This window comes from Arvicola amphibius, chromosome 11 (assembly GCF_903992535.2).
Source record: "Arvicola amphibius chromosome 11, mArvAmp1.2, whole genome shotgun sequence".
Lineage (NCBI taxonomy): Eukaryota > Metazoa > Chordata > Mammalia > Rodentia > Cricetidae > Arvicola > Arvicola amphibius.
Genome location: NC_052057.2, coordinates 121,013,288 through 121,028,041, shown reverse-complemented (window position 1 = coordinate 121,028,041; position 14,754 = coordinate 121,013,288). Strand labels below are relative to the sequence as shown.

The 14,754-nt window shown below is 40.1% G+C and overlaps 1 protein-coding gene across 4 annotated transcripts in view; it reads right to left on the bottom strand.

Moving 5' to 3' along the window:
• Positions 1-14,754, bottom strand: part of C11H8orf88 (chromosome 11 C8orf88 homolog) — a 30,404-nt gene that overhangs the window by 14,740 nt on the left and 910 nt on the right. For 2 of the 4 annotated variants that reach the window (XM_038347731.1, XM_038347730.1), the window contains exons 2-4: positions 9,261-9,359; positions 4,939-5,012; positions 1,021-1,133 (exon numbers count right to left, since the gene is read on the bottom strand). In XM_038347731.1, the coding sequence (XP_038203659.1) occupies positions 1,021-1,133; positions 4,939-5,012; positions 9,261-9,339 (266 nt within the window). In that variant the 5' untranslated portion in view covers positions 9,340-9,359. Of the gene's footprint in view, positions 1-1,020; positions 1,134-4,938; positions 5,013-9,260; positions 9,867-14,754 lie in introns of those variants that run through there. The other 2 variants (XM_038347733.1, XM_038347732.1) reach the window with 2 other exon arrangements.

Here is a 14,754-nt window from a genome sequence, read left to right as displayed (position 1 = left end):
CGTTCTCTGAACTCTATAATTTCATATAAGCTTAATCTGTTTGACAAACACTCCCAGGACAAGAGCTAGTGTTTCGAACAAGCATGTGCCTGTTCACTGATTAGAAGACATGATATTTCAACATGTTAATATTCCTCCCGAATAATCCATAGATTCAATGCCATAACTATCAAAATTTTAATATCCTCTATTACAAAAATGGAAAATCTGATCCTCAAAATATGAAATTTCAATGAACGCCAAATATCTTAAACCATCTTGAAAATGAATAGCATTAGAGAGTTTATGCTTCCAAATTTTAAAACTTTCTACAAGCTACAGTTCTCAATGTGATACCAGCATAAAGGTTTAGAACTCAGTGTCCACACCACCTAACTCCCAATAAATGTTCCAAGGACCTTCAAAATGAGGAAAAGGTGTCTTTCTTTAATAGCTACATTAAAAAAGAATGAAGCTTTACATCTCAAAATCTACAAATATATCCATAAATTAACTCAAAGTGCATCAAAAGACCAAACCTTATAAAAGTATGAAGCCCTGAAGGGAACAAGGGCAAATACTCATAAAAGCTGACACTCAAAAAAAAAAAAAAAAAGCTGACGCTCATTTTTTACATCTAATCATAAATACAGCAACAAAAGAGAAACACAAAATTCCAGAGTCATTCAATTAAAATGCTGAGCACGGAAAGAATAAACTAGGAAAATGTGTTCCAGCACTGGGGCAAACAATTGAAAATCAGGTATGTGGTATCTGATAGGGGTCAAATATCAAAATGAAAAGGAGGGGGAAGGGGAGGAAAGGAGACAGAGAGGGAACAAGAATGAGTATGTAGTATGTATGATGTACGTATGTATTATGATGTATGTATGTACAAGTCAGTCAAACAACCCAATGAAAAATTTGATAAAATGTGCAACCTTTCATCTCACTGAAACCAGCATAATGACTGACAAACAAATCACCCTCGAGGCAAACAACAGAGAGCGCTACCCCCCCCTCCCTCACCCCCCCCCCCACCCCGTGAGCGCTGGGCTACTGTGATGACGCTGAGTACCTTTCTTAACTGGAGACTGGTGCTGCTGCTGCTCGTTCAGACCTTGAGAAAAGGCTTGCATTCCATTCGTCTTGCACTGTTGAGTAAGGGAACAAACTTTTAAACTTGGATATGAAATGTCTATGTAACTTTTTTAACATTCAGAAGTATTTTTGTAAGGTCTAAAATATTAATCAAGGAATACTTGGAGCTAAATGATAAACCCTGAGAAGTCTGCTTCTTAAAGTGATCAGCAGAAAGCTGGTGTTCTGCTGTACTACTGCCCTGGCACTCAGGTAGCAGGGGTAGGGAGGGCTGTGAATTCAAGGTCAGCCTGGGCTACACAGGAGACAGCATTCCAAGTCCATCTCAGCTCACTCTTCCCTGTGAGTGCTGCATGGGGGGTTGGGGGCAGAAGGCCCCAAAACCAAATAGTTATTACCATTGCCCTTGGTTACCCAACACGACTAGAAGGTAAGACTATAATTCTGAAACCACACATTTGGTTGTAGGATAGATACCAAGACATCAAACTGGAACTAAACTGAAAACTTCCTCCCTCTGGCTGGTTTTTATAGTGCCAAAAGATGCAGGCCACCGTGGAGCAAAGCATCAATGATCTTACCCATTGATAAACCCTGTATGCTGTACAATTGTACCTGCCACTCAAGGTGGGACCAGCAATGACTCAGTGGCATGCGTGCTACACAGCTAACTATTGAGAATTCTATTGAGAATTCAAGCCCATTTCAGAGAAGGGAATTCAGGCCTGGTGCTGTAAACCTGGTCAAAGCCTATGGTTTGTGAGGTAATAAATTCTAAGAATGATTTACTACTGTTGCCTTGCTAAATGGATGTCTACGTGCTTTCTAAATATGTATGCCTACACTCCATCTGCTTCTATCCTGGTGATATGAAAAATATGCTAATAACCCTGTGTGCTATGTGGTGCTAACTTGCCAATCAAGGTGTGACCAGTAGAGAAACAGAGACATGTATATATCATGCAGTTAATTAGACATATTCTGTTAGTATGGGGGGTAGTTAATTCAAAAGTTCACAATGGTCAAAGTGAATGTTGACTTCTCAACCCTAAATGGGACACCAGTATCTCTCTTACCCCTCTGGACTCAGGGAATGGCCCCAAAGTGGGGGTGAGAAGAATATAAGGAAGGAAGAATTGCTCCGAAATGCTTTCTTCTGGATACGGCATGGGCATTGAACACAGAGGCTAAGGTTACCAGCCCAAGACCTGCACACCACTGAGCCCTTCAACATTCTAGCACGGGTGGCCGAGGGGAATATGCCAAATGGGGACTCCTGGCATTAACAGGAGCTGGAAGAAGAGTTCTTTTCCTTCAGAGGCGCAGACACTGGTACAGTGTTCACGATCCACTAAGCAAGCCCACATGCACACACATGCAAGCAACGCTAACTACACTCAGGGAGCTGTAAAACACACACACACACACTTTGCACAAATAAATACATGTAAAAAGTGTATTTCTCACATCTAAAATTGTAGTAGATGATTAACTTGAAAACCGCTACTTCAAAGCAAGGCCTAACATCAAAGGTAAAGTTATACTTTTTCATGCCTTTTTATATTAAAATAACCATTATCTAAAATATTCCATACACACAAAAATTACCCTGAGGAGTGAATAGGGGGTGGGATAAGGGAAAGGTGGGGGAGCAGGAAGAAGGGAGGGAGTGAGAACTGGGGTTGGTATGTAAAATGAGAAAAGATAGTTCTTAAATAAAAATAAATGATAATGACAGAAAAAATATGCTAAAAGTTTTGCACAGTGATTTATGGTCTGTGACTTAACTGTCATAATCACACAAAGTAAGTGTGATCGCCATGTTCACAGAGTACAGACCAGACTTTCTGGCTAAGCTGGCTGCGGTGGGTTTGAGGTTTACTGCTGCTATAACAGCTATGAAGGGTGTGCACCTAATGGAGAGCCTTCGCCATAGTGATGTTGACTTTTAACGACTAGGAACAAAATATGACAAACCTGTAATTTTTTAATAATATTTCTAGTTTTCTTCTAATACTAACAAAGACACTAGTTAGTTAGCAGTGGCCCTAATGAACATGGCCACTTAGGGAACACAGGGTACCCGTAAAACAGGAATACTGTGGTTTGAATTGGAAATACAAAGAAAAACACGATATTTCTTCTTGGAAACTTGCAAATTCCCAAATATGAAGCAACTCTCATAGACCATATTCTTAAACTATCTGCTGTGTATACAAGAAAACCAAAACCCAAAATATATTTCAAAGGAACATTTTTTTAAAAACAGGGCAACATGAGAGAAAATGGGTAGTGGTGTGAACTGGGCAACGGTGTGAACTGGCCAGTGGTGTGAACTGGCAATTCTCTCTCTACACATAAAACCACATGAAAGTACCAATTCTCAAGCCACAGAGAACAAAAACTAAAAGAACACAAGAATTAGCCACTTAACAAGAAACTAATGTGATGCCTGATAATAACAAGGAAGGAAGGCCTTGGTGGGGCACAGAGGCCCATGCTCCTCAGAGAGCTCACCTCAGTGCGTGACCTCAGCAGCAACAAGGCTGAGGGGGAGAACATTACTTTCTGCTTTGTTCTGATTTTTTTTTTTTTTTTGAGATAGGGTTTCTTTGCGTAGCTCTGGCTGTCCTGAAACTTGCTCTGTGGACCAGGCTGACCTCAAACACACAGAGATCCACTTGCCTCTGCCTCCCAAGTACTAGGGTTAAAGGTGTGTTGGGAGCAGTGAGACCCCAGATCTTGAATTTCTTGTAATCCCCTGATCTGAGTGCCTACAGCTGCTCTGAGCACGAGACCTTCAGGAGTTCCTGATGGCAGGAGAGTGGTTTCTGGTGGGTTTGGCTGGGGCATGGCTATCTCTATATAATCTGCCCCTGGACACAATAAAGGGGGCATTCTTGGGGAATTCAGAGATGACCCATGTCTCTGTCTCTCTTTCTGCATGTGTCTGTGTATTTTAACCTCCAGCCCCTTGCCCAAATCTTGCGAACTGGGTTCAAGCGCACCGAACGCAGACACAGAGGCATGGTGCGCGGCAAAGGTGTGCACCACCACCACCTGTAAGAATATTGTTGTTCACAGCAGTTCCTTTCCTGGTGTTTTTAATCACAGAAAGCCTTTCAATCTTGAAAAAGTGAAAAATGCCCTGGACAGTCACAGCTACATTGTTATGTGCTGTGTCCATTGGCACCCATAGGGCTGCTCCATTTGTTAAACAGTTGCCTCATGTTCCAGTCATGTTAATGCTTGTGTCTCGCAGCTTGATTCCGGAAGATCTGACCAGAATATCTACTTACGTTACTAGGAAAGGGGCCAGCAGGGAAAGGACTCGGGCCAGAAGGAAACCTTCACTAAGTATTTTTTAACATCAACATTAATGTGAAAAAAATTAAAAATAAAGTAATTAAAATAATTCTATTATATCAAAAATTCAAAATACATTCAAGGAAAAAATAACCACCAGGATAGTTAGTTCTTGGGAGGGCAGCAAGAAAAGAGAATTAATTTTAGAAAGACATGCACAAGGTTTTGAATTGTCAGGCTTTTAACTTTAAATTTTTTAAACAAATATAGAAAACAATTTACATTTTAAAATGATGAGTGAGAATAATACAGGTGGCATGCAGTCTTTAATGTATGTATGAAATACACCTTAACATTTTAAAAAACAGAGCATACAGCCACTTAGCAATGTCATTTACAGTCTATACTGTGTATATACATCTTACATAGACACACACACATAATGTGTATATACATCTTACATAGACACACACACAAGCAGACAGAAGCCCTGGACAAGCATGTGCTATGCCAGTGAGCTACTCCCCAGCCCAGTCTGTTATTATGACTTACTCTGCCAACTCCACTTTGTAAGCACTGAGTGTTACATGGATATTCATTCTGAAAGTTAAAAGGGAACACTGGTCCTGTAAGAAGAGGGAAAAACTATCCTAAATATTCACATGTTCAATAAATGATATATCATAGTCTAACAAGCAAGCATTTCTGTGACATCTTTGGCATTGTTACAAGATATTTATGATACTTCATTATCCAACAAATATTTACTCCACCCTCTGATGCCATAGCTCGTTAGGAGATGGGTAGGTAACGAGCATTGAGAAGATGTCACAGTCTAAAAACAAGCTCATAAGTAATAGTATAATTTCATACACAGTAAACTACTCTCTCACTGTGAGCTTGAGAGAAATCATGGGGTTGCCATAGTTGATTGAAGGTACCAGGAAGGCTTCACAAAAGAAGTAATTTAATTTGAAGGAAAAAAATTTATTCTTAGGACCTTGAGCTGGCAAGACTGGAAATGTGTTGAGAAAGCCCCAGACTGGTTTTTACTTTAATTTGGCATTCTCTCTAACAAGCCTCTACTTCACTGTATCTTAAATGTATTATACTTTATTTAGTTAGGCCAGGATCACCCAGCATTCCTTCCATCCACCTATGTCACGGCCATAAAGGGAAGGCCTACAGAATCGTGATGGGAAAGAGTTCTGACAAAAGCCAATCATAGGGACAAGGTCAATGCATGCAAATTGAAGACCCAGATGTAAACCCACACACCTATGGACATCTGATTGTTGACCAAGAAACCAAAATTACACAATGGAAAAAAGAAAACATCTTCAACATATGATGCTGGCACAGCTGAATGTTGGCATACAGAAGAATAAAAATAGATCCATATCTATCACCTTGCATAAAACTCAAGACCAAGTCTGTCAATGATCTCAACATAAATCCAGTCACACTGAACCTGATAGTAGAGAAAGTAGGGAATAGCCTTGAATGCATGGGCACAGGAGACAGCTTCCTGAACACACCACCAGTGGCACAGACACTGAAAGCAACAACTGATAAACGGCGCCTCATGAAACTGCAAAGTTTATGTAAGGCAAAGGACACAGTTAATAGACAGAACAGCAGCCTACAGAATGGGAAAAGATGTGGGGGAAAGCCCCACATCTGACAGAAGGATGATCTCCAAAAACATATAAAGAACAAGAAACTAGCCGGGCGGTGGTGGCGCACGCCTTTAATCCCAGCACTCGGGAGGCAGAGGCAGGCGGATCTCTGAGTTCGAGGCCAGCCTGGTCTACAAGAGCTAGTTCCAGGACAGGCTCTAGAAACTACAGGGAAACCCTGTCTCGAAAAACAAAAAAAAAAAAAAAAAGAAAAGAAAAAAAAAACAAGAAACTAGACATCAAAAATAAAAAAAAGAATATTTAAAAATTGGGTACTTATTCAAATGGCAGAAGAATCTCAAATAACAGATAATCACTTAAAGAAATGTTTGACATCCTTTGCCATCAGGGAAATGTAAGCCAAAACAACTGCAAAATTTCATCTTACACTTACCAGAATGGCTAAGATCAAAAACATATATGACAGCTCATGGTGGAGAGGATTTGAAGCAAAGGGATCACTCCTCCATTGCTGGTGGGAGTGCAAACTTGTACAGTCACTTTTGTGGCAGCTCTTTAGAATATTAGGGATCAATCCTCAAGACCCAGCTATACCACTCTTGGGCATATACCTAAAGGATGCTCAATCATAACACAAGCACACTTGTTCATCTATGTTCATAGCAGCTTTATTTGTAATAGTCAGAACCTGAAGCAAGCTAGATGCCCCCAATCAAAGAATTGACAAAGAAAATGAAGTGTTACTCAGCTGTTAAAAACAATTATCAGGAAACTTGAAGACAAATGGGTGGAACTAGAAAAAATCATGCTGAGCGAGATAACCCAGACCAGAAAGATAAATGTACTCAATCATAAGTAATATATATTATAATATATACCATATTTATGCATCATATATATCATATATATATTTACCACATATATATGATTATAGCATATAGCTGATATTAGCTATAAAGTAAAAGATAACCATGCTACAATCCACAGACCTGGACAGGCTAGATAATGAAGAATGTTCAAAGGGGTGGGGGTGGGGGTGGGGGAGGGGAAACACATGAACTTCCCTGGGAAGGAGAAATGGAGATCTCCTGGGTGCACTGGGGACAGGTGGAAATGGGAACTTGAAGGATTGGGTTGGCAGGTGAATGGGGGAAGAATACTAAAAGCGTTGTCATGATGGAAGCGAGGGGGGGCATTGTGGGATCAGGTAGAAACTTGATGCAAGGGAAACTCCCTGGAATCTACACAGATGTCCCCAGCTAAGACTCCTAGCAATAGTAGATATGTAGCCTGAACTGGCCATCTTCTATGACCAGGTTGGTGACTACCCCAATAGTCACCAGAGAATTTTCATCCAGTAACTGACGGAAACAGGTGTAGAGACCCACAGACAAGCATTAGGCCAAGCTTGGGGAATCCAGCAGAAGAGAGCAAGGAAGGATTTTAGGAGTCAGAGGGGTTCAAGAACATCACAAGAAAACTCACAGCAACAACTAGTCTGGCTCATAGGAACTCAGTCTGAACTAACAGCCAGGGAGCCTGCAAGGGGGAGACCTAAACCCTGTACATATATGTGACAGTTGTGTAGCTTGGTTTACTTGTAGGACTCCTGACAATGGGAGCAGGACAATGTCCCTAATGCATGGGCCGGCTCCTGGGAACCAGTCCTCATACTGGGTTGCCTTACACAGCCTTAATTCAAGAGGAGGTACTTAGTTTTACTCCAACTTGATATACCATGCTTTGTTAACATCAATGGGAGGCCTGCCCCTTTCTGAACAGAAACACAGAAGAGGATTGAGAGGGTGGGGGAGGGGGAGAGAGGAGGGAAGAAAACTGCAGTGGGGATGTAACATAATTGAAAACAGAAAGCTGATCACAGAGGGAAAGAGCTGCCACTCATGCTATGATGAACTGAACATCTACTCTATTCAACAGCTTCCAGCACAGAGAACACGGGATCCATACTCTGGTGCTGTGTTCCAGGAGATCCACTCAGTTGCCTGTCCGTGCTAAGGCACAGCTCTCTTGAAAGGGAGCATGGCTTGGAGGAGCCAAGGATGGGAGCAGTCTGTTGCATGTCTACATCTCCTGCTTCACTTTTATACAAATAAAAGGGGAATTCTTTCCTTTATTAAACAGTCCATGGAGTCAGTGGGACAAATTCGACTAAAGAAATGTTGGTGTGATTTATACACGTGCCACTTAATTTAGACCACAGAAGCCAGTCTATCAGCAAGGAGTCACAGGTTTCAAAACTGTGTCCAAAGAACATTTTTATGGACAGAAAGAAAAAGATTGGGGGAGGGGGAATAACAGGAATTAAACCCAGGACCTTGCATATTCCAGGTAAGCACTCTATGAATGAGTTGTATCTCTAGCCAGTTTTGTACTTTTTATTAAATGCATTTATTTACTCCATGTGTTCCCACACACATGTGCATAGTACACATGTATAGGTCACAACAACTTGCAGGAGCCACTTCTCCCTTCACCATGTTGATCCCGGGACCAAAGCTGGGCACTCAGGCGTGGGAGCAGCACCTGGACCTTTGCACCATTTTGGTAGCCCCGTGTTTTTATTTTGAAATAAGTTATCACTAAGCTGTCCAATCAGACCTGTATTGTCTCTATGGCCCAAATAAGCCTTGGCTTTGCTATCTTATTGCCTTAACCACTAGGATAGTTGGAGTACATGCCTGAGCCAAGAGGCCTGGCTTATTTTGACATCTTTATTGTTGTCTGACTTCCAAATGTAGATACATGACAGCTCAAGCATGTCCCCAGCTCCTGTTGGGTCACATGCACAACGTAACTTTGGCCACTTGACACTGCTTGCTACAATGGTCATTCTCTCATGGGTTTGTAAAATACATCCTACAACGTGACTACTCTGCACGGACAATCATCACAAGAACAAATAATTTATATGGAAAGTGTCTTTCTGACCAGAGACCAATTAACTATACAAGGAGGCATTTAAAAAAAAAAACACACAAAAATATAACAACTACTTTCGAGGAAAGGGCATATTCTCCCTTCCCTGACTGATATGGAAGACTCAAGGCCAGTAGATAGCATTTGTAAACTCTACCAACAAAAGTGATCATTAATTTTTATTACTTCTTTTAAATCCACCTCAAGTAATTACTTTATAAATGATTAAACCTTCCAAGTACTAATTATCCATTGATAAATTAATACTTAAAAGAATTAAATAACTCCATTACTTACCTGGAGGAGAAGAGAGATGACGAACAGGTCTTGCTGGTTGAAGCGGTTTGCCAATCAACTTTTTGGTTTCCATTGTCATAAAGACCTTGAGGTTCCATACTTTAATGGGGAAAAACACATTTTCATCTTTTAGACAAAATAATAAAGACCATCTAGACCCTTTCTATGTATGCAAACAAACACAATACTCATTTGAAAACATTAAAGTGAAGACACACATGAAACCCATTTAAAATATTCAACGACTAGGCCTCCATATAGCCTTCGCTACAGTTACACAACCCTTTCAGAAATTTTCCTCCTTCAGTTCATGTGGCTCTATTATTGTGGATTGTTTCCTGTGTCTTTGGCTGCCTCTTCTAACTGCATTAACTGATCCCTCTTCTGTTCTTCAATTATAAATTTCAGGATGACTAACTTTAGCTCTAGTCCTTTTAGCTAGCACATCGATGTTCATGTCTACAGCTATCCACAGACACATGAAAATACAATATAATATGTACTTAGCCTAGCTATCCAGACACATGAAAATACGATGTAACATACCTTAGCCTAGCTATCCACAGACACATGAAAATATGACCTAATGTATACGTTAGCCTAGCTATCCACATACACATGAAAATAGGATGTAATGTATACCTTAGCCTAGCTATCCACAGACACCTGAAAATACAATGTAATGTATACGTTAGCCTAGCTTTCCACATACACATGAAAATAAGATTTAATGTGTACTTAGCCTTTATGTACTAAGTGCTAGCCCCACTTTTCTTATTGTCTACTGTTATTTCCAGTTCTGCGTTATCATTGGATGTCAATTAAACATCTCCAAAATGAAATTAAGAGCTGTGGTATCAAAAATGTTCTTCCCCTGAATTCTTTAATCACCAACTCTCTTAAAACTCCCCTTAACTAAACACACCTTCAGTTTGGTGGCTTTAGTCACCCTGGTTGCTGTCCATTTTTCTGCCAAAAGATACTTCATGTGTTTTCATCAACCCTCCATTACTCTCTTAACTTCATAGCTCTGGCTATCCTTGAACTCTCTCTGTGGACCAGGATGACCTCAAACTGCCTCCACTTTCAGAGTGCTGGGACTTAAAGGTGTCCGGCCATAGAAGATCTTAATTCCTCTCTCTGATCACCTTTGAAATAGATGTAAATGATCCCTACATCTGACCTTGTGATGCCAAGAATATGTCTACATTATGACATATAGAGGACATTATACTTTTTTCTCTACTAGACGAAAGTGGAAAACAGGTTCTGATATCTCCTGAAAAATACAAAATATGGATAAAGCAAGCCATTCCTTAAGCAACTGGATACATACTGTCGTCCTTTGAACCATGCTCCTTTTGTATACACCTAAACTTTAAACATGTGACTAGCAGTACAGGCCCTAAGGCTATAATCACTACAGGAAAATTGCAAGGCCAGAAAGCCAGCCAAAGCTACTTAACAAGATCCTGTCTGAAAAATAAAAACGTTAGAAATACCTTGGAATATATCTCAAGGTTAGACATATTGCCTACCATGTGCAAGGATCAAGATTAATTCCCCAACATGATCAAAACAAAAGTATTGCCCACCAGTTCAAAATCCTCTGCACTAATCATAATAGAAGCAGGTTATGCCCATGGCATAACCAACAATTTATGTATGTATTATTATAGATAACTCTTTACCATTTGTAGAACTCAGGTGTGCCCTGTAATACCACCACTCAGAAAACTGAGGCAGGAGGATTGCAAGGAGGTCACACTGGGCCACCTAACTAAATCCAAAGCCATGTCTCAAAATTAATCAGTTTTATGTAAGCAGGCTTGGGTTCTTATCACACCTCCAACAACTAACTACATGACGGTAGATAACAGCCATCTTACTCCCTAGGCTTGAAGCAAACACCAAATCGTATGACTTACATAAACCATCTAGGAACACTTCTGTTACATAAGTCAGTAGAAGTGATGTGTGTTCTCATTTTATATTTCAGGTATAGAAAGATAATGTTCACCAAAGTTCAGTTGATCAGGAAGTGATGGCTAGATTTTGCCCATGCAGGGGACAACCTTGTATCCTTCCCACACTTAGGCTAAACTGTTCCAGTTATCAATAAGAAGCCTTTTACTGTTTTTACAAAACACTTCTGCAATCTCTTCCAATCTCTTCCAGTACTTATTACACACACTGCAACTACCTACAAATCAGTGTTTAAATTTGAGATTTTCATAGACATCGTCAATGTCTTTGATCATATCAACTCTCTACTCCCCTTCCACTCCCAGTCCCCCACCAGCTACGAGATTCCAGTTCTCCTTTCAGGAGTGCCTCTGCTGTGAGCAGCCCGGCGGTGATGGTGGATATCCGCCAAGCTGCTGAGTGAGCGCTACTGTTTCACACCAGAGAAACACAGTTACGTCTCAGACTTTCCACACTACCTGCTACTCTTAAACCAAATGGCTATTCATCTTTCTGGGCCAAAAGCAAGGTGTTGCTATTTTCTTACAGAATATCTTCAAGTCTCAGAACATACCTTAAAGCAAAGCAGTTTTCATTAAGTAGTCAGAAGTAAAATCATAACAATCTCCATTCCTTACCTTCTCCATCGGTTCCCACTGATTTCATCTACTTTTTTATAAAGCATAGCATGTAAGTATATTATTACATGCTAATTTGAATGTACCATTAATTGGCTGAGGCCACAGAAACTAGAATTCAATTATCTTTTCATCCTATTACCTACAGCATAATTAGTTTTAGTAAGTAAGCCAAAAAGGCTTACGGCATCTTCATGGTGCACGGCTCCTAAACTCTGCTGTGCAGCCCTTAGCTTTATACCAATCACCAAAAGGTAACTATGATCATAAGTAAATGGTAATATTTCCTCAGTAGAAGGTATGATTACCAATTACTGTTTAGTTCTAGGATGCTTTCTCTTATTTAAAGGTCTGGAGATACTTCAGAATTACAGTAATAAGTATACTTCCTCTGTGTTAGCCATGCTAACTCACCCCAGAGTTAATTTTTCCTGACGTGTGGGGATGAGCCGACCAGCACCGTGTCAGTGCCCGCCTTGCTTCCTTATGTTAACACAGCAAGTGGCTTTCTAAACAAACCAATGCTGCATTTGTTCATGATACAACACTGATATACCAGGAAGCAAAAAAAAAAAAAAAAAAAAAAAAAACAAACAAAAAAAAACCCACAAATACTCACTTTTTTCTATATGGAATATTTAAAATAAAGGAAAAGTCATCTAATGTGTAATGTGAATTATTAACTATAATACATAGTTCTTTACTTAATGTTTATCCTAACAGTTTTTGATGAGGACCCCAATACCACACAGCAACTGTCCTCCCTGTTTCCATATGAAACTAGTGAATCGGGACACAAAAGAACAGAAGACCTTGGCACACAGCTCCTTGTTTTCCATTGCTCAGCTGAAACTGAGGGACGGTCTCCTCCAGCTGCTGAGCCAGGCAAATCCCTAGTATTCACAATGGGCAATTCCAAGAGCTGGAGTTACATTTGCAAAACAATAAACAGAAGGCGAAAGCTCTTTTGGTGCCACCTATCTCCCAGTGAGCAGCAGGAAGAGAATGCATACCCAGGACTTCCCACTTGTAAATTCACATCAGTCAAGAAATTAGAAAATGCAGTTGCCCACATACCTTTCAATATGTTTTCTTTTAAAACCAAACTCTGCTTGCACAGAACCCCTGACACGATAGCAGAGGAGTTAGAGATCAGGGTGCACAGTTCACACCACCGTCATTTATGAACTAAAGGATTGCATATTTACACAATAACACACATCTGAGCTACAAAGACGCTAATCAAGGGAGACCACCACAAACCATGATCCGAATCTCCATTTAGTTAAAAATAACAGAAGTTCAGCTGAACTACTAAGTTGTTGCATTAAATAACTTCGGTTTTTTATGCTGTTTCATCGGAGAGCCTGACCATTTCCCTGATGCTGCCAGTGCCGCCCAGAGCACTCACCAACTTTCACAAAGGACAGAAGTTGCAAAAGAAACGGCCACACTGATATTGCTGAGGAGCACAGGGCAGGCCCATAGGAGAGTTCTCTCTTAAAAGGCAAATGTACAGTTTATGACCCAGATCTTATTTGGCATAATACCTAAAAATATTCATTCTAGTAACACAGTCCTCAGAAAGTTTGCTAAACAAAGTTTCAAGGTTTGAAAATGTATCATCCTGAAGGACAAGTGCAGGTGAATGAAATGGGTGGATTACTCTCAGGGCCGTCAGTCAAGAACCTGTAGTGGCTATCCCACTATTCCACGTGTGCCGAGACTAATCACATCCTCGGTGTGTTTTGCTGAAGCTGTTCTCATTCTGAAATTACAAACTAGAATTTTTTTTTAAAATATAATAGATACGCACAGAAACGGATAACTGTGGATGCAATCTGTATCGAGTATAGATTTTTAAATTGAACACCATTTCTTTAGATGTTATGACGTCCTGAACACCTTACAGATGTTACTTCATTTAACATTGAGCTATACACTAACTGTTGAAATGATTGGTCCCTCCTTACAGGTGGGAAAACATGAGGTTCAGAAACCCCAATCTACATGGTGTAAATTTAACCACAAAGTTCATCCGTCTCTAAACTTGCTTACTTGTTCAGACATCTGACTTCACTGTTATAAGCAAGTATTCTATGTGTTGATGAAAAACCTTAACGGGAGAAGGCACATTTATATATAAAGCCTTGGTGAATAAATTGTAGACGCTAACACTTTCCATTTCCTCAATTTACAATTTTTTAGAATATTTAATTATGACATGTTTTCTTCATAGTAATAATTCCGTGTTTAAGATATATAAAGCTAGGTAGGTAGCCCTATCACGTACGAAGCACTGGGTTTGGTCCCCATCCCTGCGTAAAACCTGGTATGATGGCTTGCACCTGTAATCCCAGCACTGGGGATCAGGAATTTAAACCCACCCGCGGCTTCTAAGTGAATTAGAGGTCAGCCAGGGCTAGACAGGCTAAGTACTAAAATTAAAATCTCCCTTTTAAATTCTGGGCTTCTTGGGGCGAAGGATGTAACTCGGTGGAAAAGCGCTACCCTAGGATGTGTGAGGTCTTGGGTTCTATTCTCAGCCCCGCCAAAATACAGATGCAGAGTTCTAGTATAATTTAAAAACAACATCACTTTTATTACTTTCCGTATATTTCCCATGTGAAAACTCGTTACGATTTAAACTCAATTTCCTGCTTCAAAATTCTACACTTCAAAGTATTCCTTAAAACCAAACGCTGCTTGTTAAGAAGACAACCAGTCCTGATAAGAATAAACGAAAAGTAACAAAATAAATACGAACGAGAGATAGAGTCTATTACTAGGTAGTCAAAAGAATTTCATATTCCATACATCTACTTGGCCTGTTTTTCAAAACTCAAAAACGTATCCAACAGCTTCAACACCTAGCATCACATCTTTCTCAC